The 25740-nt window shown below is 38.4% G+C and overlaps 1 protein-coding gene across 1 annotated transcript in view; it reads left to right on the forward strand.

Annotated features, from left to right (window-relative positions):
* The first annotated feature begins 2571 nt into the window (after positions 1–2571).
* Positions 2572–25740, forward strand: part of rfc5 (replication factor C (activator 1) 5) — a 34291-nt gene continuing 11122 nt past the window's right edge. Inside the window, exons 1-6 of the mRNA XM_052032354.1 lie at positions 2572–2778; positions 6988–7052; positions 17234–17370; positions 19874–19953; positions 22782–22855; positions 23753–23912. Coding sequence (XP_051888314.1) covers positions 2738–2778; positions 6988–7052; positions 17234–17370; positions 19874–19953; positions 22782–22855; positions 23753–23912 — 557 coding nt within the window. The 5' untranslated portion in view covers positions 2572–2737. The remainder of the gene's footprint in view (positions 2779–6987; positions 7053–17233; positions 17371–19873; positions 19954–22781; positions 22856–23752; positions 23913–25740) is intronic.

Raw genomic sequence — 25740 nt, forward strand, 5'->3', positions numbered from 1 at the left:
GGAAGGATACTGACTCCTGAGACATTGGGAACTGTTGTTGAGCAAGATTATATGATTTTCATCTAAACAATATTTAAGTTATAATAGAAGAGCAGGTAGCCCCTTCAATAAATATAAGAGAATAAGAAAGAGGAGCAGTAGTAGGCCATTCAACTTCTTAAGCCTTCGATGCCATTCCACAAGATCATGGCTAATCTTTTACCTTTACCTTAAACACCATTTTCCTGCTCCATCCCAATGTCCCTTGTTTCTTTTCATATCCAGCAGTACAGGTCCACCCCTGGGCAGGGTTCTCTTCCTGTGAACTGTTTGTAACTAGGATAGTTTGCAAGTTGCAAATGCTGCTGTGAACCAGGTTCCCACACAGCAGAAGATACCCGCAGACCCACAGCAGCCAGCAAATCAATCATCCCAGTCTCCCAAATGCTCACTTGTACATAGAGGGTGCACATAAATCGGGCATTCGTAAGCTAGGGAAGACCTGTATAACATTCTGCTTTGAAGGCAATCGATGACTGAACCTCCATTTTTTGAGTGAAGAAATAGATCTTTATTTCAGTTCCAAATAAAATAAATCCCCTTGAGACTGTGACCATTGTTCGGGTCTCCAAGGGAAACAGTGTCATCAAATCTAACCTGCTAAACTATCTAAGATTTTTGTATGTTACAATGAGGCCACCTCTCATTCTTCGAAACTGCAGAAAATAGTAGCCTAATGGTTTCAATCTTTCTTCAAATGTCAGACCTGCCATCCCAGGAACAAATGTGGTGAATCTTTTCTGCATTCCCTCAATAGCAAATGTATCCTTTTTTAAATGAGACTAAAATTTGTCGTCTCAAAGATATATATAATTACAGTAAGATAATGGTGGGCTTGCTGCTTGAATTATAGTCTTTACATCAATGATTCCCCTACTATAACTATCACAGATTAAGGATTCCAAAGAATCAGTGGGCATTCACACTTTTTCATGGAGGCTTTGCAAACATCCTTGAATTGTTTTCCCTGTTAATATGGTAATCTCTTGCAGTGACAGAGTTTGGAGAGGAGTCCTTATTTTGAAATTGTGATGTTGGGCATGTGAGTGGTGTGGCCTGCCCATTGGGGCCAATAGATTCTAATTAGAGCCCTACTTTTGAGAGAGAATATTGATATTGGTTTGCTACCTACCACTGTATTTGGAGAATTTTGAGGAGATACCATTAATTACCAGCCATGAAGGAATAGTGGGCAATATTCAAGTCAGGTTGCTGTGTAACTTGGGGGAATTTGGAGATAATGGAATTCTCAAATTTTTCTCCTTCCTGGTAGTAGTGGTCATGGAACTTTGAGATATCGAGGAAAACTTGTTGAGAAAGCATTAGATTACTTTTCACAATTTATTTTGATTTTTTTGGATTAATTGACAATGATAAATTGCATATTTAATTATTCACAAATGGACTGGGACAAAGTAATACAAAATGCAAGAAGGGGGAGTGTTTTAAACTGATATATGAGTAAAGTTGGATGTATCTATAGACTGAGGTACAAACTATGTATGCACATATATTATCAGAGCTGTCCCTAAGTATTCAACAATTTTGATATTGGTCAGTTTTTGTTGCTTTTTTAAACATTCATAGTTACATTAATTCAACAAGGGATCGAGAGAAATATAAAGAAACAAACACTGATCAGGGCAGACAATACAAACATGCGTACCTAGCCAGAGTTAATATGCTTGAGATCACCAAACCAATTACAGACCAGGATTAATCCATCCAAGAAAATTCAGACACCACTTTTTCCTCCTCCGCTGTAGCATTTATATGTTTCTTAAGTCCCTCCTCTGATCTGGAGTCCAAGACTGTTGTGGGTCATTGGGACTTGCTCTGACTGCTCATCTCTCTTCTGTAACTCTTATTCATGCCCAGTTGGTCCTGGAGACTGACCATTGGTTGGCTTGATGTCTTTTTTGATCAGTTAGCAATGCAGGATATAAAGTGATGTGCTGATATCAATTATAGAATTGTGATTTAGTTGAGATGTTGACACTTGCTGCTTATTTTTGGTCATACTTTATTTGTATATAAAATAGTGGTGCCCCACAACTGGGTGCTTGGGAAGATTTGTTGTTCTGAGACACTAAGGCAACATAATGGTATCCTTTTGCTTCATCAAAAGAGCCAAGATATCCAGACCAGATTTCAATGAAGCTTCCTTATCCAGAGTAGTGAGCACTGGAGCAGTTACCACCGAGAGTCGTTGAAAAGAATTGCACAGTTGCACTTAAAGGGAGATAATGAGGGGGATAATAATAAATCTAGATGAGAAAAGGTTAGGAGACTGGAGTGATGCATAAATGCAGCCATGGACTGGTTAACCAAATGGCAAAATAAGTTCATTCATCGAGAAGTTTATTTCACAGAGTTAATCATTCTTTGGTCTTCCTCGAGCTTTTTTTTTATCCTAACAACATCCAAAGCACCATCACGCTTCTTGTAAGTTCATGGACCGAAACACTGACTGCTTCTGTCCCCACTGGTGCTGAGTGTTTCCCACATTTTCTGTCTCTGCACCATCCTACTTCATACTCTTCACCCCCGAGCGGGAACACGTCCCTTCTCCTCCCTCCTGTGGAAACTCTCTCAAGGCATCTCTCTCAAGGCAACTCGGTCTCAGCGCCGCCGCCACCGCCTCTAAACTCGCGAGAGCTGCGGCTCCACGCCGGTGACTGGCGCGAAACTTGTGACTATGGCGGCTGGGAAAGAGTTGAGGAGCCGGAACCTTCCCTGGTAAGAGCAGCCGGGAAAGGAAGAGCGGCTCAGGGTGCTCAGGCCGACCGCCGCAATGACTTGCACCGTGCAAACGAGGAGCTCCGGGGGCGGGCGGGGAAGAAGGGGGCGCGCGCGGCAGATTTGAAAGCAAACGGACGGTCCCCGCGCCCCGCCGCTGCCGCCCGGGTCAGCGGCCCTGCCGTGCGACATGAACCGGGACTGGAGCCCAGGTCTGCCTTGGAACATGAAGCAGCTTTGCAACTTAACCGGGACCCAGGCATGATATGCCTGCATACGGAGGCAGCGGCTTGGTACCAGCCAGGGGCCTGTTCCTCCGTAAAAACATGCAGCATTTGCATTTTTGCAAACTCTTAGTAGTATTATTTTAGATGGAAAATGTCAGCAATTCGCAGCTGAATCTGGACTCTCAGTTCTGGAACATTGCCATTGCAACCTGGTGGTTTGGACAGTTTTATGTTCTGGTGCGTTTCGTGATCCCGAAACTCCATTTGTACCGCCCCGTAGAGCAGCATCTTTAGTCCTAAATTAGGGGTGGGTGATGTGCATTTCATCCAGGTACATATTGAAAATTCACCTCCAGTAATTGGTGATGGTGTTCAACTTTCGGCCCTTGTGCATTCCATTGCACTTGACAACTAACTTATGAATATCTGAAAGTGACAACAACAGTGTAAATAAAATTGTAGAAGTGACCACACTTAGGATGCGGCTTTTAAACCATTATGATGCTAACTTTTTTTTACCTTTATGCTTTCTTTGGGGGAAAGATTTCTAAATTTTGTTTCTAATTAGATTGCCTTTATTAAATACAATGAACTTTCAAAGTTTACCTTCAACTTTTCAGAATTTGAAAAACAATTATTTTCCACATAACTTGTTCCATTGGGAGTAAAAGGCAGCAAATTATTTTGGGTGTTCTAAAACAAGATCTTTGATTTGTGTCATGATTTAGGTGAGTTTTCACTCCATCTTTTCCATTGCTCTCTCCACTTGTTGGAGAGTCTAGAACTGCAGGCAACACTCCAACTGAAGATCAGTTGTTTTTTTTAATCATTTAACATCCCAGTACTTTAAGCTAGCATGCCTGTATATAAAACACAGTTCCATTAACATCCCAGTACTTTAAGCTAGCATGCCTGTATATAAAACACAGTCGCATTAACATCCCAGTACTTTAAGCTAGCATGCCTGTATATAAAACACAGTCCCATTAACATCCCAGTACTTTAAGCTAGCATGCCTGTATATAAAACACAGTCCCATTTAGATTTTTCAAAAGTCAGTCAGTGGAAAGCAAAATGTTCAATTTGTTTAAAATAAAAACAGAAAATGCTGAAAATATTCAGCAGGTAAGGCAGCAATCATAGAAAGAGAAACAGTGTTAATGTTTCATATTGGAGATCTTTCATAAGAACATTCTGATGAACAGTCTTCAATCTGAAATGTTAGCATTTTCTCTCTTTCCACGGATGCTGCATGATCTGAGGGTTTCTGGCATTTTCTGCTATGTCTTGCATTTGCAGTTTTCTGATTTTCACGCCCAATTTATTTGGCGTAAGCAGTAACAACTTGTATTGGGCATGAAAATCAGAAAACTGCAAATGCAAGACATAGCAGAAATGCCAGAAACCCTCAGATCATGCAGCATCCGTGGAAAGAGAGAAAATGCTAACATTTCAGATTGGAGACTGTTCATCATTGTTGTAAATCAGAGAAGAGATAAGAGACTGCAGATGCTGGAATCTGGAGCAACAAACAATCTTATGGAAGAACTCAGTGGGTCAAGCATCATCTGTAGGAGGAAAGGAATTGTTGTCGCGTCGAAACCCTGCATCAGGACGTTGACAATTCCTTCCCTCCCACAGATGCTACTTGACCCACTGAGTTCTTCCATCAGATCGTTTGTTGTTGCAAATCAGAATACACGCAGCAAGTTTTGGATATGATAAATTAATCTGGGATGCAAGATGCAAGTATGACCAGTTGTAAATTATGATAATCAAGTCTGGGCATAAAGTATCTATGAGGGTATAGCAGCAGGTGAGCCAAGGTGGGTTGAGGTGATGTTAAGTAGGTAGACGTAGCAAAGTGCATAAATGATTCCGAATCGCCAGAACTGGACTGAAAATATATGGATGTATAGTAACTGATAACCTGCACTTATTCATGTAATGGAATGTCAATATATATAATTATTATGCACATTTAGAAGTATTTCCAAAAAGATAGTGGAAAGTTCCATGACATCACCTGTATTTTTAAAAGGTCATTTCATGTTATTAGTCACTATCTGAAAACAGCTTCGGTTTTTATTAATTAATGCAGCTATAAGTGTAGATGTCACCAAATGCAGTATTTCATGCACTTGATTCATATACCAACCATGCATTAAAAATGGCAGGCAAAAACAGAATGCTGGAAAAACTCATCATGTCAAGCAGCATCTGTGGAGGCAAAGAGTTCAAGTTGATATTTTGGGTCAAGACCCTGCATCTGGACTGAAAGGGAACAGGAAAGATTGACAAGCAGTCCCCAGGTTACAACAGGGTTCAGTTCCTGAGAGCCCTTCGTAACCTGAGAGTGAGCAGGTGCAGGAGACCAGCCACTAGCCAGCTTTGCTGACTCAGTGAGTAAGCCTGCTCAGCTCTACTCAGCTTGACCAGGCCCCCAATTGTTTCAGCTTGGGGGAGGGTGTGGGGAGAGAAGTCATGTGGAAATGCCCTGTTCCCACCCAGCAGAAGATGCTGCAGCAACGTAGCAGCCAGCAAATCGATCCCCTTCCATTCCGCTATTCCCCCAAATGCTGCTTCGTATGTACAGGGTGTCCATAAGTCAGTTGTTCGTAACCTGGGGAGGACCTGTATATTGCAGTACATGGGGGCATAGAGGCTGGTAGGCGATAGGTGGAACCAGATTGGAAGAGGTTGCTGGGCAGATGGAACCAGGTGGGGATGGGAATATACCATAACATGTGTTTTTAACAACCCCATTTCTGTGAGTCAGAATATGCTTTTATCTGTGGTTTTAGCAACCCCATAGTACTTTTTCATAATCACTCTTGAAGGCATTCATATCCATTTCACTAAAAACCTTAAATCAGAATTGAGGGTGCCCTGCTGATCATTTAGCTCAGGCCACTTCCCCATCTTGCATATCCTTGGAGATGGGTCCATCTTTCATCTTTGCACATGCCCAGGTCAGCAAAAGCATCTTTGCTTGTACTGAATTTTTTTTTTTCCTTCCATGAGGTGCAAATAATACATAGAGACATCAAAAGTGAATGTTGTTGGGCCTTTCTTAGCGCTTGCAGTTCCGTGTTTCACTGCTAAACATAAATATTGCTAAGAATGCAGACCTTGTCGATCAGCATCTTTGTACTAAGAGTGAGTTTATTATTCATGGAAGCTTAATAAATCAGCCAAAGTTGGTGACTGCTTTGACAAAGTGCATAAGTCCTTGAAGTACAGTGTTGTCTGTCACAATGGACTCTAGATAACAAAATCGTTTTCTGTTTTCAGTGGAATGTGTTGAGTTATTATGCCTTGTTTTTCTAACTAATTTCTTGACACTAATAGAGTGGGAGACTATGATGCACGGACGGAAAAGACGATCCACAAGCTACTGAAGTTGATCTCCTGTCCAAGCAACTAATGTGGCACCATCAGCATTCAGCAACTCTTAATCGGGACTTGCTGTATCTTTATCTTTGTTTTCATTCTGACTGTGTCTGAAGATATAAACCGTTATAACAGCAGAGAAACCTATCATGATCACAGAAAGAATAGTGAATATTATAACAGGCATTCTTAACCCACCATTGGCATTATGTTCATGAATAAGAGATCATGCAGGCATTTTTAGTGCACGATTAGGGTTGTCCATGTGAGGAAGTGCATCATTTGCAGCAATACATTCATTAAAAACATTGAGGATAAAATTGAAGCAATTTTCAGATAGTGACTACAAACTTGAAATGATCTTAAATATTGGTGGTCTCATGGAACCTTGCATTACTATTTTGCAAATTCTTTTAGACATTATTTATAATGACTTTTAACTCGCACTTGTGTATTTAGTAATGAAATAACTGTGTGCCTGCATCCATGAGTAATCACTCCCATTCTAATTATTGTTGAATCATGTCTGCACCAAAATTGATCTTACCTATTTAAAAGCAATATAAATTAACTCTGATCTCTGTTCCAGGGTGGAAAAGTACCGGCCCCAGACCCTGGATGATCTTATTTCCCATCAAGATATCCTCAACACAAGTGAGTTGCAGTTATGGTGCAGTATTTCAGTTGCTGCTCTTTTTTCGTAAGATAAAAGTTTGCATGTAAACAAATTGAAATTTAAAATCATATTTCTGTATAAGGCAGTAAAACACAATTTCTTGTGATGGGTACATGTTATTAGGGTGTGGCATTACAATTGGTCCTTGTAAGTTTTGAAAGTGCCGGAAATGCTCAGCAGGTTAGGCAGCATCTGAAGAGGGGGAAATAGTTAATGTTTTAGATGCTTTTCATTAGATCTAGGAAAAGTTAGAAATTAAACACATTTTAAGATGCAGACAAAGGAAAGGGTTGAAGAGAACAATGAGAATGTTAGATAAGATGAAGGCTGAGAGAATTGGAATTAGTTTATTATTGTCATGTACTGAGGTACAGTGAAACATTTGTTTCACATGCCATCCATACAGATCATTTCATTATAGCAGTGCATTGAGGCAGTACAAGAGAAAACAGTAACAGAATGCAGAATAAAGTGTTATAGAGAAAGTTCAGTGCAGGCAGCCAATAAGGTGCAAGGCCATGACAAGGTTGATTGTGAGATCAAGAGTCTATCTTATCATACTGGGGGACTGTTCAATACCTGGGTAGTTGTTCTGGCTGAGAGCACATGGTAAAGCTTATTGATCATATCTGATCTGTATGGATGTTAAATAACAGGAGATGAATGAAAACAGGAGAAGGAAAAAAAGGTGCCAGATCTGAGCTACAAAACACTGTAACTGCTAGAAATCTGAAATAAAACAATGTTGGGAATATTCAGCAGGTCAGGTAGCATCTGCGGTGAGAATAATAGAACTTATTACATCACAGAGGGGGGATATCTGGTCCATGCTGGCTCGTGGAAGAGCAGTCCTGTCAGCTCCATTCCCCATCTCCTTATCGTACCTATGTGATTTTATTTTCTCTGACGCTATAAGTTGATGAACCCATGAACACTACCACATTATTTTTTGTTTTTGCACTATTTATTTATTTTTATAAATTATAGTAATTTTATGTCTTTGCACTGTACTGCTGCCACAAAACAACACATTTCACGTCATATAAGCCCAACTCGTCCATACCGACCAATATTCCCATCCAAGCCGGTCCCAGTTCCCTACATTTGGCCCATATCCCTCTAAACCTTTCCTATCCGTGTACCAGTCCAAGTGCCTTTTAAATGTTGTTAACGTACCTGCCTCACCCACTTCCTCTGGCAGCTCGTTCCATTTACGGACCAACCTTTGGGTGAAAAAGTTGCCCCTCAAGTTCATATTAAATCTCTCCCTTCTCACCTTAAACCTATGCCCTCTAGTTCTTGATATTCTGATTCTGATATTTCCTCAGTTGGCCAGTTATGAGATTGTTGAGTCCTGAGGGTTGTGTTTTACCTGGTTGGAAGAAAAGTTTTCCCTTGAGCTCATGCTGGGTTTCTTTGGACCAATGCCAGAGGATAAGTGGGAGAGAGAATTAAAGAGGCAGGCACCTAGAAGCTCATGGTCAAGCTTGTGGACTGAATGAAGGTGTTCTGCAAAGTAGTAGTTTGATCTGTGTTTGGTTTCACTAGTGTTGAAGAAACCACACCACAAGAACAGAATGTGGTTCACTAAATTTGAAGAAGCACAAAGTGAATTGCTGCTTTAACTGGAAGGAATGTTTGAGTCCCCAGATGGGAAGAGGTAAAAGGGCGTGTATTACATTTCCCTTAGCTGATGATAAAGGGAATCTGCTGTGAGAAGGGGAGTGGATGTTGTTGGATATGAAAGAGACATCAGAGAATAACAGAGGGAATAGCAGAGAGATCAGTGAACAGGGAGGGAAAGATGTGAAACACCTGTTCCTTTGCCTCTTCCCTTCCTGCAATCCTAACAGACAAACACTCCTACATGATGCAGATATGGCTTCCAATTTAGTGTACTACGTGGACCCAAGAACATCTCAGTGTTTTGAAGGAAATGGATATATAGATAGTGAGTTTTGGTTATCATCTTCCAAAATTCTACAGACTCTGGAATTGTTTCAGTGGATTGCAGGTTGACAGATTTGACCTTATCATTTAAAATAGAAGGGAGAGAGGAAACAGGGAGCAACTGACCTGTTATCCTTCTGTCAAATGTGGAAAAGGCTTTGCAGTCTACAGTGAAGGACATCTTATAAACAACAATAGGATTCAGCAGAGTTATGATGGATTGATGATTCTACTAGAGTTCTTTGATAGATAAGAGTAATGTGGTGTGGTGTATTTGGACCTTTGATAGACCTTTGATAAGGTCTCACACTGGAGGTTAGTCACAGGTTTACACCACTGAATGGGGCGGGGAGTAGGGGGGGTTATATACTGACAAGGATTGAGTGTTGGTTATCAGAAGGAAAACAAAGAATGTGAATGAACTGATTCTTCTGAAGTTGGCAACTGTGACAGGGATTGATGTTTGGCTCCAGCTATTCATGAACTATATGAACAATTTAGCTGAGGGGACCATTTGACATATTTCCAAGCTTCCTGATGATAAAAAAAACTAGGTGGGATTGTGAGTAGTGAGGAGAATGTAAAGAGGCTTCAAGGGGATATAGACAAAGAGAGTGAGTGGGCAAGAGGATGGCAGTTGCAATATAATGTGAAAAAATGTGAAGTTATCCACAGTGCACAAAACAGGAAAATGGAATATTTTCTTGAAGGTGAGAGATTTCTGTAATGTTGGTATTCAAAGGGCTCGCATGTCCTTGCACACAAGTCATTGAAAGCCACCGTGCAGATGTAGCAAGCGATGAGGAAGGGAATGTTTTGTTGGTCTTTATATGAGAGGATTTGAGTACAGAAGTAAAAATTTCTTAGTGCCATTCATCAAGTTGGTAAATGGTTTATTATTGTCACTTTGTTTTGCATGTCATCCATACCAATCATTTCATCACATCAGTACATCGAGGTAGTACAAAGTGAAAGCAATAACAGAATGCAGAACATAGTGTTACAGTTACTGAAAAAGTGCAGTGCAGGCAGAAAATAAAGTGCATGGCCATCAAGACCATGGCTGATCTTCTACCTTCATGTAATTTTTCCTGCACTATCCTTGCATTCCTTATTTGAGTTCTCCTTGGCATTCTTTATGGAAATACCATTTTATAATCTTTTTAACAACATAATTTATTCTGATTTTAAAGTGGAAGTGTATTTATCTTTGCTTGTTCCTTTTAAATTCAAAGTCAAAAAATAGACACATTAATTCAAGGTTTATCTATAGTCTGCTTTTTGTTTGGAAATTTCTGGGTCTTCTGCTTCAGTTATCAAGGTAACAAGAACACAGCAGAAAAAGATTTTCTATATTTTTCACAGCCTTTGTTCTTCATTGGTAATTCCAAATGAAAATCCATTCTGAGTCATTCAACTGTGATAGTCGCAAAGTTCAAGGTTTTTTTTTGTTATATAAATAGAAGGTGATTATTTTCCATGGTATTGCTAATGGACAAAATGGTTAAGGTTATGATTGTACAACAAAAATGAAAGTTATAAATTAAAAGTTACTTGCATAATATTATTGAGGAATTCAAAAACAGGTAAAGTACATTTTTTAAATCTAATAGAAGAAATTTTCCAAGAAAGATGTTTAAGCCTCAAATATAATTGATAGAAAATATTTTATGTGCATTTGTAAAAAAAAAACAAAGACTTCTGTAGGAATCTAATACAAAGAACAGATGTTATTTAGAAAAAAATAAATTCACATTTATACCTATGGTTTTCAAAAACAAACTTTGTACATTGCCATAATAAAAAATGTGCTGTATTTAATAGTGTTAGTTTTGTTGCTTTTATTTGTTTACATTGTGATGTACAGTAGCTCCTCACTGCCCACACTGAATTGATTTTTTTCTCGGTTCCTCACTTATTGATAAGTTGTATAAAATTAGTTCAAGTTTATAAAGGAAATCTCGAAATTATTTCTAAATAAGATTCTATTTTTTCCACTGCAATTTCCTGTCAACCATCCCTCCCATAACCCACCACTGCACAAAGAAAATATCAGATTGAAATTTGAGTTGTTTTTACTTTCCACGCAAAACCCCAAATTATCAACGTTTTAAGCCCTGCATCTATGTGAGAAGATCCTGAAGGGTCATTTATAATCTAAAGCTTGACTTTATTCTAATGTCAGATTTGCCTCTGGGTAATGGTCACATTAACCCACATTTCATCTAATGTTGCCTATCTATCAATTTTTACAAGGGATATGAAACTAATAATAGGCCATTGGGGATTTGGTTATCTGCATGTGTAATGAGTCATTAGTTCTTGATGTATATGCTTTCCCTCAAGCCCAAGATGAAAAGATGACCTTTTAAGAATAGTCTATAGGAGTTTGTGCTGTCAATTTTATTATTTTAAATCACAAGTTAGAGAATGAAAAAAAAATTCATCCTCAGTAGCTTCTTTGTTAACCATAGCTTTACTTTGTCCAAGTGTGGTTTATTTTCTTGCTGCATTGCACAAAATGAACTTGGAATGAATTGTTTTTGAACTCTCGGTGATTCTGGAGAGTTGCTTTATCTTGATTTGGAGAGCCCAGGTAGAATTCTAAATCTAAGCTAATGAATTTAAAAACTATTTGATTTGCTGAAACACCTTGCACTATGCTGAGACTACTACTTACTGGACTTTGCAGTGGAAAAAAAGATTGTAGTGGGGAGAAAATAGATTGAGAGTAAACTAGCAAGGAATGTAAAACGGGCAGTAAGAAAAGCTCCCACAAGTGTACAAAAGGGAAGAACATAGCTAATGTACATATTGGTCCCTTGAAGGAAGAGACTGGCAATAATGGGGAACTAAGGGATCGGGAATAATTGGACAAGTAAGAGATAGTACGACAGAACAGCATTCAGTGCTGCTGCCTCACAGCTCATAAGGGAGGTGGGTTTGATCCTGACCTCAGCTGCTGTATGTGTAGATTTTGCATGTTCTCTTCAAGACCCGGTGGGTTTCCTGTTGGTGTTGCGATTTCCTTCCCACATCCCAGTGGTGTGCTGCAGGGTTAATTGGCTATTGTAAATTACCCCTCTTGAGTAGAAAGTCAGGTTGATGGCAAAACTGAATCAAAAAGAAATTGATGGGTTTGTTTGAGAGAGAATAAGTGACAGAGGTATAGGGAAATAAGGAAAGGGGGAATGGGATTAATGGGATTGCCTTTCTGGGAGCATGACTAGCCCCCTGCACCTAATAACCTGAATCCTAGGGGCCTAAAAGAAGAGGCTACAAAGATAGTGAATGAATCGGATATAATCTTACAGTATTCCCTGGATTCTGGGAAAGTCACAGCAGGTTGGAAAATGCAAATGCCCCAATGCAAGAAGGAAAGACAGACAAGGTTGCCTACATCTCTTATTGGGAGATTGCTGGAATTCAATACTAAGGAAATAAGGAGCAGGACATTTCTGAAATAATAATACAATGATGCTGTGTCAGAATGAATTTATGAAAGGGAGAAAGTTTGACAAATTTATTTTGGAATGTAATAAGCAGGGTAGATAAGGAGGAACCTGCAAATGTAACTCCAGTTATCCGGTACCTCTGGTGGTACCAGACTTCAGATTTTCTGGATGATTAGATGTTATCTGGAACACTTTATTTCACTTTTTTTTTACATGCCACACAATAATAGATTAAATTTTCCAGTAAATCCAGTGAGTTTAAAGGAAGTGTGAGAAACAGAATCTGGTGAGTTTCAATTTGTCAAACAAGCTGACATCTACAAACACTCCAGGCTCTGGCTCGCACTCTGGACCCCAGCTCCTGTTGTAAACCTACCCACATTCCTGACTCCCAGTGTTTGCAACCCTGAGTCAGCTCTGGCTGCACACACTCAAGCCATGCTCCCAGTATTACATGGTTGACCTTCTGAGTTAATGGATGCATGGATTGTAGGTTCACTGATAACAAGGACTTAGTGTACTTATGAGTGAACCAGATGCAAGACCATCAGGATTTCTGAACAATCTGATCCCAGATTATCTGTTTTGTTGCATTTGGATTTCAAGAATGCACTCAATCAGGTGTCACAAGCTAAAGGCTAGTGGCATTGTGAGTTATAAATTAGTATGAGTAGAAGATTGGCTCAGTAACAGAAAACAAGAAGTTGAGTGAAAGAATCATTTTCAGGTTGCCACAGAGATCAGTACTGGGGTTTTAACTATTTACAACAAATATAAGTGACTTGGATGAATTGTATATTATATCCAAATCTGCTGCTCTTTCATGGGTGGAAAAGCAAGGCAAGAGGAGGCAAAGGCTAGGTTAAGTAGGGATAAATTTGGCCACTGGAATACGAGATAACTTGGGAAATGTGATGTTATCCACTTGGGTAGGAAGAATATTGTTCAAAAGGAGAGAGACAACAGAATGTTGAGAGATATGGGTGTCCTAGTACATAGCATAATTTGCAGGTACAGCTCTTAGAAGGGAAAAGCTTTATCTTCATATGTAGATTTTCACCAGAACATGGATTGAAACGACACAAGGGGTTGTGATCACTGAGAGTAACAGAGTTCAATGTACTTTGTATTAAGGCTTCATCTGGAGGTCAGGAGTTTAAATGTAAAAATTAGACTTGACAATTCAAGAACTGGTAATTTATATCTTATCAGTGGTTGCAAGTTTATTTTGGATAAATTAAAAGAATGAAGCCCATGTGTGGTAGGTAGGTAGCCCAAGTGCAATGTTATCCATTTTGTTTAAGGACTTCTGGGAAAATTTCACCATATGGAAGTATGCTTCCAAGTTTGTGGATTAATAGAGACCTGGGACTAATAGATGATTTGTCTAAAAATGTTAAGCAAGGCTATTGCAAAATCTAATGGTCTTGACCTAATGCTTTGCTTATAGATTTTGTATGCATAACCTGTCATCTTCAGATTCCTATTTCCTTGAAACAACATCTAACCATATAGTCTGTTTATCTATCATCTTAAATACCTCTAAATTTCAATAATAGCCCTTCTTAGGCTTTCCTATTCTGAAATAACCAGTATTGTTTGGGTATACCTTGAATAAATGTGAGATCTACAATTTGATATACTAGTTATCTTACTTGCACCCTCCCCTTGAATGTTGGTGTATTTTCCATGTGCAGTGATAAAAACTAGGGGCTTTAACATTGCAACAGTTGATTGTGAACAGGTGGACAAAAAATGTCAATCCACTGTGTTCTAACACATGAATCCATGAGTCTTCAGAATTCCACGGAGCTATAAATGATTGCCCAATCAGTATGAAATATTTATAGCAATGGCGTCTTCAGCTCATTAATGCTGGTTGGTATTGGCTCCAGATAACCCTGCAAGTGAAATGATTAATGAAAAGGGTGATCTCTGCATAAATCCTTTTCTTTTAAAAATTATTAATGGGATATGATTGTGATTCGAGAGTACAGCTTTACTTACTTCTCATTGTCTGTTAAAGTGTTCGTGATCTTTCTTGAACTGCCGTGCTTTTGGTTGTGAAGTTTGGTCGGGAGCTTCAACTCTTTGATTCCATGGTGCTAGAGGAATAATGACATAGTTCATAGTCAGGATGGTGTGTGATTTGGAGAGGAACATGTAGGTGATGATGTTTCCACGCACCTACTGCCCCAGGTTTAGAGGTGTTGCTTTGAGGTCTGCTGCAGTGCAACCTATTGAACATATTGAAATCAGAGAACATCAGCAGTAGAGGAAGTGAACATTTCAACAAGAGTATAAGTTGCCATTCAAGTGGGCTGCATTATCCTGGATTGCATTGAGCTGCTTGATTGTTATTGGAATTGCAATCATCAGGCATGTAGGAAGTATAATAGTACATTCTTTATGTGCCTTGCAGATGGTGAAAAGGCTATGGAAGTTGGGAAGTGAATCATTTTCTGTAGAATATGCACCTCCAGCATATCCTTGTAGCTACTTAATGGAGGCTGCTTATTCTGCAGAGTATGATTCACTGGAGGACTTCCATGACCAGATGGTCTTGCAGGGGCTGGAGTGATCCAGGACACTGAGGACAACATTTTGTTTGGGTGATTTTTTAAAAATAAAGTTACATTGAAACAAACAAAAACACACAATGTGGGTGCAGAGCCAAAAAAAATTATGCAACCAGTCCAGTTAAAATTCTCATCAATGATGACCCCATGCAATCTTGATAGTGATGGTTTTAATAGTAGTGCCATTTGAAATCTTGAGGGGTTGGTCAGACTCTGTCAAGTTGGCACTCATGTGTATGAATATGACTGGACAGTTATCTGACTGAGCATTATCCAGATTTTACTACCTCTGGGAACCTTTTACTTAATTTGAGTTGCAGATTGAAAGAGTTCTCCAATTGACAACAGTGAAGCAACGCAAGACAGTTGTGCTTTGGGTACCACCCTGACAAACAATTATAGGACTGAAATGATTGGCTTTCAACAACCATCTTCATTTATGCTATGCTTGATTCCAGCAACTGAAGAATTTTTGCCCTGATTTCCATTGAATTCAAATTTAGCTGGCCTCCTTGATGCACACTCCATTCAATGCCATCTTGGGCTATTGTTCTCGCCTGCCCCCAGGGAGTTCATTAATTCTATTTGTGTTTGGGCCAAGCAATAATGTGGTCTGGAGTTAAGAAGTCTTGACAGAACCCAGTTGATTAACAGGTTATTGGTAAGTAGATGTCACTTGATATTATTGTTATCAAAGCATTCCTTCATTTTCTGATTAAGTTTTGATTAGCCTGATTGGATTTGGATCTTCTCTAGTTTTTGTGAATGGGTCAAAACCTGGGCAATTTTCCAGTGTCAGGTGAATGCTAGGGCTTCTGGAGTATGGCTGGTTCTAGGGTCTATAGCCTTTGCTGTACTCAGTCATTTCTTGCTATCACATGGAATAACTCATATTGGTGAAGTTTGATTTCTGTGACAGCTGGGACCCAAGCAGAATCCACTCGGCAATTCTGGCTGAAGGTAGTTGTAGTTGCAAATACTTCAGGTCTGCTGCCATTGCAGATGGGAATGTTCCTTTCGATGTTTAATTGTCCTCCACCATTCACAGTTGCACATGGCAGAACAGCAAAGATTTGATCTGATCAAATGATTGTAGGGTTGTTCAGCCTACTCTCTAGCATTTTATTTCCAGTGTTTTGTGTGCATTTAACCTGTGTTGTAGCTGGTATTTGTTCCTAGACAAGCTAGTGGTGCTCTGTTGAGTGGACAAGAGTGAACCTGAGTTTCCAAATGCCTGTGAGTTTAATAGTTTATCTTGGTCCTACCATGACCACTGTATTCAGCCTCCTACATTGTTCTAATGCAGCTCAATGTAAATTTGAGGAACAAAACTTCATCCTCTGACTAGCCTCCCAGACTCAATAACTTCAAGTAATCAGCAAATACAACTTCTGCATTTCACGTTTCTCACAGTTTTCAGTTTTTTTTCTTGTAATTTCAGACAATTATTTGTCTTCTCCAACTTACAGCTCCTCCACGCAACCTTCCTTTTGTTATTCATTTATGCCAATATAAACCTCTTTCATCCTGTTCTTGATATTTAATTTCATTTGCCTTCCATCCCATCAAAAGCTTCCTTGGTTGTGTCACTGCCCCTTCCCACTTTTTCTTTACATTTTAAAATTTGTTTCATCTCAGCTTTTCTGAAGAAAGGTCATCAGCCTGAAGCACTGACTCAGTTGCTCTCTCCACTGATCTGTGCTTCTGTTACAGTAAGAAACAGGAGTAGCAGTAGGGCTTGACAGTGCTCCATCATACACCAAGATTATGGCTGATCTGATATTGGCCTCAACTTCACTTTCCTGCCTGTTCCCTAGATCTTGACTTCCAGCATCTGCAGTACTTTTTTTTTCAGATTTTGGGTATGGTACTTCACAAGGGATATTTCAAAACCTTTTACATTTATGCTACTTGCAAGATTTCTTAGATATTGTCTATGTAATATGAAAGCTATATTCAATAGGTGTGAATATTACCACAGTATTTTTTCTCTTATGAAACTAGAGTAATAACTTTTTCCAAGAAAATCTACAAATGGTTTGCCTTAAATGATCAAATATTTACAAATGATAACTAGTTTATTTTCCAAAAATTCCTGATACATTTTACACGTGAACATGTATTTAACAATGTAAGCTTGGACAATCAAAATTAAATTCTTTGGACTCTTTATAGTTCAGCGATTTATCAATGAAGATCGGCTCCCTCACCTACTATTCTATGGACCGCCAGGAACTGGGAAAACATCTACTATTTTGGCTTGTGCCAAACGACTTTATAAGGACAAAGAATTAAACTCAATGGTTTTAGAGGTAACAATGAAAGTTTTTGGAATTCTAAAGTACTGTAGTGAGGTCTTATACCTTAATAATAGCATGTTGTTTCCCATTCAGAAGTATTTATTACAAGTGCACATTGAGCTTAAAGTCATAAAGTGATGATTAATTCATGTTTTTCAAGACAGTAGACAGCAGTATTCAAGACAGTAGACAGAGAATTCCCCATGGATCAGTGCTGGGACCACTTTTTATAGCATTAATAAGATCATAAATAAGAGCGGGGGAGGGCATTGGGCCCTTCAAGCCCTCTCAGCGTTCAGCATGATTGTGGCTTATCTTGAACCTCAACACCACTTTCCTACCATATCCATGGTACCTCTAATATCCAAAAATCTGTTGATCTAAATTTTGATTGCAATCCATGAGTGAGCCTCTACAGCCCTCTTGGGCAGAGAATTCCAATGGTTCAGTGAAAAAATTTCTCCACATGTGAGTCTGTGATCCCAACTTCTTCAGTCCTCAGCCAGGGGTAATATTCTCCGTGTTTCCATCATGTTGAGCCCTTTAGGAATTTTGTGTGTTTCAATAAGGTCATTCTTCTGTACTCTAAAGAAGCCAACTTCATTTCTTTTCATATTACATGATCTACTATCCCAGCAACCAGTCTGGTGAATTTTCACTGCAGCCCCTCCAAGCAAGTGCATTCTTTTTAGGCAAGGACACTAAAATTGTATGCAGTACTCCAGGTGAGCTCACCAAGGCACTATATAAATGTAGTGTGACATTTTTAATTGGAAAAGCACTTGAGGAAGAATTGTTTAACAAGGCAATGGGGAAAGAGCACGAGAAGGGGATTGCTCTACTCAGAGCCACTATAGAATTAATGGGCTGAATTTCCATTGCTTTTGCTATGCAGATTCTAATGACATTAGAACAGAGCGGGTGTGAGGCCTGGGAACGGGTTGCTTACTTGCCATTTTAATCAAGTAACCAAGAAGTCTGAAGCAGTCAGAGGAGTTAACAGTTCTTGATTAATCCGAAACCCTTAAAACAGTTTCAAGTATCTTTAACTGAAATTGAAACAAACCAAACCTTTGATGTTGTTTTCTGCTGAAGCTTACAATCTTGGTGTAATTTCAGATGAAGTGTTCTGATCAGTGCAGATTTAGTTTATTTAGTTGGTGCACGCATGCAAGGATTTGGAGGAACTATAAAGCTCTTAATGATCCGAAAGCTTGCATGCATGCACCAACTAAACTTGCAAATGAAAAATGGCGTCTCAGGGTGGATGTTGGAGGGGTGCCACTGTTTTTTTTAAATAAAACTAGTGTCTTCAAGAATTATTAAAGATTTTGGTAGGGGAGGAGAGTTGAAGTTTCGATACGCAAATAAAATTTTAATAATAAAGCATGCCCTTGGTTAAAAGGGTATTTGATTTTAAATCAATCCATGTTAAACAAGATTTATCCTTTTCATCTCATAGTTTTCTCATCCTAGTGTGTGAAATTTCATTATCTTCTTAATTATATTAACAAAATTCACATGTTTAACCATAGATCCTGATTCTGTTCCAGCCTTTTGATTCTAACAAGTAGTTCTAGTGGTAGAAAAAATGTTTCAAAACTTATAATGTAAAATTGTAATTTTTTTATCCTTCTGTGATGAACAAAATCCACATAAAATAATCTGTGTGCCACTGCAGTTTATGACTTTTGGGAAAGCTTGGCAGTAAGAATGACCAAGAAGCATATTGATACAAATGGAAATAAGGACCTAAAGAAGAGTGAAATGCGTAATAGTAACTTTAGATCTGAGGAAATTCATACTTTTACTATGTTATCAAAAAACACAGCAAATTATGTATTCTTAAGGGAAAATCCGTACTTAAGCCAACAGATTTAATGAAAAAGCAAAAACTGAAGGTGGTGGAAATATGAAATAAAACGGAAAATGGTGAAGATACTGAACAGGTCAGGCAGCATTTGTGGAGAAACAGTTAATGTTTCAGGTTGATAACTTCTCTGCTGAGAGTTCATCCACCTGAAACATAAACTTTGTTTCTCTCTCCACGAATGCTGCCTGACCTGCTCAGTATCTCCCCCATTTTCTCTTTTCATTGTTGCCTTTAATACGTCCCTGTGTGACTGAAATTGTGACGTGAGAAGTCACACCTGATTCAGTGTACATGCTGAGAAAATTGAGGTATGTAATGATGCAATCAGTGGCTATTTTATGAAGTTCAAGAGCTTCATATTCCATCTTTCAAGTTTACTGCCCCTTTGGAAATAAAAGTTAGTGATTTAGTTAAAGTTGAGTTGGAACCATATTAATGGGAATTTAGAGAATGTGTGTTAATAATGGTATATTTAAAAAGGACCTTTTTCAGATTTAATATATTAACAAAATCTTTAGCATTGTACCATCATCAAGGCAGGTTAGGTAGTGAGTGTTTTAATGTGTCTGCATGTCAATAGAGTTCATGCCAACAAGAGACATAGCGTTTATTTCAGACTGTTACATTATTTTGCTTTTTCAGCTGAATGCCTCTGATGACCGAGGTATTGACTCAGTGCGTGGACCAATATTGAACTTTGCCAGTACCAGAACCATTTTCAAGTAAGTACTTCTTGATTTCTGTTCTTGAAGAAATCTGTCAAGCAGTAGTGCATCAACTATGAGACGCTGTGAAATAATGAAGATCCTAATATGTTAGTGTGTACATGATGAAAAAAAAGTAAATTTGACTGAACTTAGTTTTGCAATCAACTCTTCTAAAAGCTAGATTCTTCTGGTATATTATTCAGATGCCCAATGATTATATTCTTGATCTGTGACTTTATGGTTGTAGTTCACTCATAATTGTTCTTGAACCTTTGCAGTTGTGCAACATTATAGAACATAATCTCTTTTTCCTTTCTATTAAATGAATTCAATGATATATTTAAGAATGATGATTTATGTCTGTTTTTATTTATACCAAAAGGAAACATTTTTAATATGCCCCTCCAGCAGTCAGTAACTGTCATTTATGTTCCTATGAGATATGGTATTGTTTATTGCCCACTCCCAATTACCCCTGAAAAGTTGTTGCCGAGTCACTGCCTTAAGTTATTGCATGTGGATTTAAAAAGTACTACCATTTTGGTTTTATTTAGAAAATTTCTGAATTCTGACCTTGCGGCATTGAAGTGATAATATATTTTCAGGCCTGAATGGTGTGTGATTTGGAGAACAAAGTGGTGGAATCTTCATGTATTTGATGCCTTTAACCTAAGCTGTGGAGGTTGCAAGTTTGAGAGGTGTTTTTGAAAGAAGTTTCTGAGTTGCATTTCATCATGTAGATCATGCACATTGAAGCCATGATGCACTGGTGCCGATGGGAATGAAAGACATGGTAGATGGAATGCTAATCAAGCAGGCAGCTTTGTCCTGAATAATGTGAGTTTCTTGAATGTTGTTGAACCTACATTATTCCAGGCAAGTGGAGTATTCTCTATCACACTTTGACTTGTGCCTTGTGAATAGAAGAAAAGCCTTTGAAGAGTCAGGAGGTGAGTTGCTTGCCATAGAAAACTCCATCTCTGACTTGCAGCGAAAGCCCAACTAATTTAGGTATCTGCTCCAGTTATTTTCTAGTCATTGGTGTTTTCATCCTGATTCCAATTGACTTCTAATTTATTCGTCTTGCTGGTGGAACCAAAACTGAAACAGTAAGCAGGTTATTGGTGGGGAAGTGATACATTGAAAGGATTGTTGCTGACATCTTCTGTTACTTTGATAATTAGGAGTAAACATATGCGATGGTGATTTTTCTACTTTGTATGGACAGGACATTCATGGGCAATTGTAGTGTAAGCGCTAGTAAAATTGACTGTATATGAAGTAGCCTAAACAAGAGCATGTTTAGTTCTGGAGCACAGCTGAATGTTTAGGGCATATAACTCCAGTTTGTTCAGTTGTTTCTTAATATCAGGTTGAGTGAATCTAATTGGCAGAAGACTGGCTTCCATAATCGTGGGGATCTAGTGATGAGGTCAGAATGGATTACTATCCAGCAGTTAAAGTTAAAAATTGTTGCAGACACTTCAGTCTTGTCTTTTGCACTCATATCATGAGCTCTGAGGTTGTTTAGGATGGGATTATTTTTTCAGACCTTACTCCATCTGTTAGCTGTTATTGGCTATTGCCAGTCATGATTGATGTGAAGGAACTATAGAGCTTTGATCCATTAGCTCTGTCTGCAGCGTATTGCTTTTGCTGTTTATTGTATATATTGATACTAAATTGTGGCTTCATCAGGTAGTTGGGTACACCCACTGCTGCTCCTGGCATGTTTTTCTGCATTCCCCTATATGGAACCTGGTAATAGAGATTGTGGTTAAATATAATTCTTTTGCTCCTGATGGACTCGTGTACCTCATGGGTGCATAGTTATAAGCTGCAAGATTTATTCTAAATCTGTTCCATTTAGCATGGCAGTGCCACACAATGGAAGATGTCCTCCACAAGAGGATGGGACTTTTGTTTCCACAGAATGGTGTCGGTGTCTCTTCTGTTATTCTCATAGATAGTTGTGGAAAAGCCTACTATTCCTATAAGGAAGGAAAAGTAGGCTTTTGCACTTGTGTTGGTTTGTGTATCACTTTCTCTAGGCCCAGTCTGGCAGCTTTGTCCTCGGGATGGCCATTTTGGTTAATGGTGATACTACCAAGTCCCCAATTTGGTGATCGATATTATGTTCTGTATCTTTTGCTTCCATGTAGTATTCAACGTAGAAAAATCCTGAATCACCAACTGAGCTGCTAAGCAGCAGGAGTTTTCTTGCCTATGACTTTAAAACTTTATTTATACAGCATGGCCAACGAGCCCACGCCGCCCAATTACACCCATGGTAACCTATTAACCCGTACGTCTTTGGAATGCGGGAGGAAACCGGAGCACCTGGAGAAAATCCACACAGTCACAGGGAAAACGTACAAGCTTCTTACCGACAGTGGTGGGAATTGAACCCTGAATACTGGCACTGTAATAGCGTTACACTAACCACTATGTTACCGTGCCATCCCTAAAGCCATAATTTTAGTGGGATCATGAATCAATGTTGAGAACTCCCATGACCACTTTCTCCTGGTTTCATACCGCTATGCTTTTGTGATTGGCAGCTCAGATTTGAATAAAATGTTAAAACCCCCTCTGTATATTCACAAGGAATGGTCATTTCTTCACTGATTATAATTATTTATGTTTTCAAATTGTAATCAAGTAACTGTTGATCACTATTATTTTGTTACGGTTTACTTTTAATAGGGCAAGCAATTCCCTCTTGTTTGTTCAAAACTAAAATAATTTAAAGCTCTTGTCTATTAACTGAACTGAGTATTATCATTCTCAAACTTTTCAAACGAAAAGTTTCAGTAATTTTTTTGTTTAATTATTTCTATCAGGAAAGGCTTTAAGCTTGTTATCCTAGATGAGGCAGATGCTATGACTCAAGATGCTCAGAATGCCCTCAGAAGAGGTAAGAACTGGACGTATTAAGCTTTAATGAAAAAGTTAACTTAAGTTTTATTTTGTTCTTTTGTCTTGCTTGTTTGCTGTAGTGGTAGACATACAAATCATTATTTTAATAAATTAACCAAATATATTCATTTTATAAGATAGTGCAGAGAGCTGGTTGAATAGAATATTGCATGCCCTGAAGTGAATAATGTACTTCAATCTTTGGCTGAAAATGCAGGGAAAGTAACCAGTTCTCTGGTCTCTACTCTTTATGGCTTGACATTTAATGACACAAAAGAATTTCATTTGCTTGGCCCTCCTACCCTGTTGGGAACAGTGGGTTTACTGCTGTTATAATGTCAGAGTTTTTTTAAGTGATGTTTCCATTTAGGTACATTTCCATTTAACCATGTGAAAATTGACTCTTCAGAAGAACTTTTTAGTGTAATATCAATCACATTTGAAATGGCAATTTGTTTTTAGGAAATGTTGTGAATACAGGCAGTCCCTGGGTTACGTAAGGGTTCTATTCCTGAGAACTGTCCATAGGACAATTTCTCTGCAAGTCAGAAACGTCTGTTTTCTATAGTAACTCATATTGTATTACTCTACATACAATCTTACTTTAATCCTTTCATTTTTTTTGAACAATCACCCTAACACTACCCATAATTAAACTGATGGAATATATACTGTATCCAGTCAATAATGAATACATTGAAACATTATTATTACTGCCTTGAAAAATGCTTTAAAAATGTTTGGGAGCATTTGTGTGGTCAGATCGTATCATTCGTAACCCAGGGACTCCTGTGCTCGGGTATAATTAGGAATATTTTCTAATTACAAAACATTGAAATCTGTCAAAATGCTAACCAAATTCTTAACTCAAAATTATTAATTATTTGTTGTGCAGTCATTGAGAAATTTACGGAAAACACAAGGTTTTGCCTGATCTGTAACTACCTGTCAAAGATCATCCCTGCTTTACAGTCTCGATGTACTAGGTTCCGCTTTGGACCACTGACAACAGAACAGATGATTCCAAGATTGGAATATGTCATCCAGGAAGAAAAGTAAGTCTCTAAGTAATTCTTGATGTAAAAAATAAAATGAAATATACTGTCTAATGTTTTTTAATACTGCTTCCATCCTTTTTTTTGCAGTCAGTGAATTAAATCTTTTAACTGGTAGAGATTTGCAAAAGACATTTTAGCAGAGATAATTTTGTAATCTCTCTCTGAGTTTGCTCTCACACATTGCATTGTGCATTAACCTAGGCAGATTCTAATTCTATATAAAATAACATTTTTACAAAATGCCAATTTGTGCAGCTTCTAGAAGCTGAAACTCTTTCCCACCCACTCCTGTGCTTTTAATAAAATCCTAACAAACATTCAAGATACTGGAAATCTGAAATAAAACCAGGAAATGCTGGAAATACTCGACAGGTTAGGAACTGTGGATCTGTGGAAAGAGAAACAGAGTTAACTTTTTAGATCCGAGATCCTTCAAAATTGAGTCTGACCAAGGGTCTTGGGCCTGAATCATTGACTCTGTTTTGCTGCTCGATCTGCCAAGTGTTTCCAGCATTTTCTGGTTTTATTTCTGTCCATGTGTAAGTAGGCCTGCTGGGATGTACTTCATCAAACGTCTCTTTGAAAGTCCATTTAATGGCAATATTGCATTATTTTCATCACTTTAACTAAGAACTCATTTGGTCAGACGGATACATTTTTCTTTAACAGGTCCATGCTGGGTGTTTCATGTTGACCAATGATTCTTGATGTGATCTCTTGACAATGATCTCTTGTGCTTTTGGCTCCACTGAGGTTAGGTGTGCTCATCTCTGGTTATATGGTTCACTATTCAGTAAACTCGTGGCTGATCTCTGACTCAATTCCAAACTGTATCCCACATCACTGCACATCTTTAGCTGTCGAAATTCTGTTCCATCTTGGATTTCAGTTGATGTGGCAATAATTGCAGTTTTTCCACTTTCTACTAACCTTTGTCCTCAAAAGTGTTTCTTAATTTTGCTGCTGAAAGATCTGACTCTAGAGATATTCCCCCTAGTCTTAGACTCACTAACCAGCAGAAAATCTTGTCAGTTTTTCCTTAATATATTAAAAACTTTGATCAATATATCCCTTGAGCTTCTGAAACTCAAGTTTATGTAATCTCTCTTTGTAATTTAACCTTTGGACTACAGGTTTCATTCCAGTAAATCTACACTGCACTTCGTCTGAGGTCTGTAAGTCTTCCATGAAAGGTGCGGTGCCAAGCCAAAACTGTTCATAATATTCCTGGTGTGGTTTTATAGGGCCTTCTATTTGTGAAGACTGGATACAAGGGGAAAGAAAAGGCCAGCATCCCATTAGCCTTTCAAATTAATGTATTTTAATGTTATTAATGTCATTTGGTTTTAATTATCTGGAACCGATCTCTTGGTCCATTTGAACCTTTGCTGCTTCTAGATTCATCATTTACAAAATACTCTGTTCTGACCTTTATAGGTCCAGAATGGATAATCTCACGTGTCTTCCTTGAGATTCATTTGCCATTGTTTTGACCGTTCACTCAAACTTCTTTTAATGTAAAACTTCCATCTGCTGTGCCTATAATAATGTCTATCTTAGTGTTGGCATGTGAACATGGATATTCAACTTTCTATCCCAGCATCTAAATCATTTTAACTAAAATCAATAGTTGCTGCCTCAACACTGATCCTTGGAATATTCCACTGGTCACAACCTTCCAGTGTAGGCATCTGTCCATTATTGCCACTCTCTATTCCCTACAGTTCAGCCAATATACTAATCAGTTCATGTCTAATTTTAGAAATTTATTAGCTCTCTCATGTTTCTGCCTTTCAAGTGCTACAATGAATTCCAACATATTAAG

The sequence above is a fragment of the Pristis pectinata genome, chromosome 17 (genome assembly GCF_009764475.1).
Source record: "Pristis pectinata isolate sPriPec2 chromosome 17, sPriPec2.1.pri, whole genome shotgun sequence".
In the NCBI taxonomy this organism is placed as follows: domain Eukaryota; kingdom Metazoa; phylum Chordata; class Chondrichthyes; order Rhinopristiformes; family Pristidae; genus Pristis; species Pristis pectinata.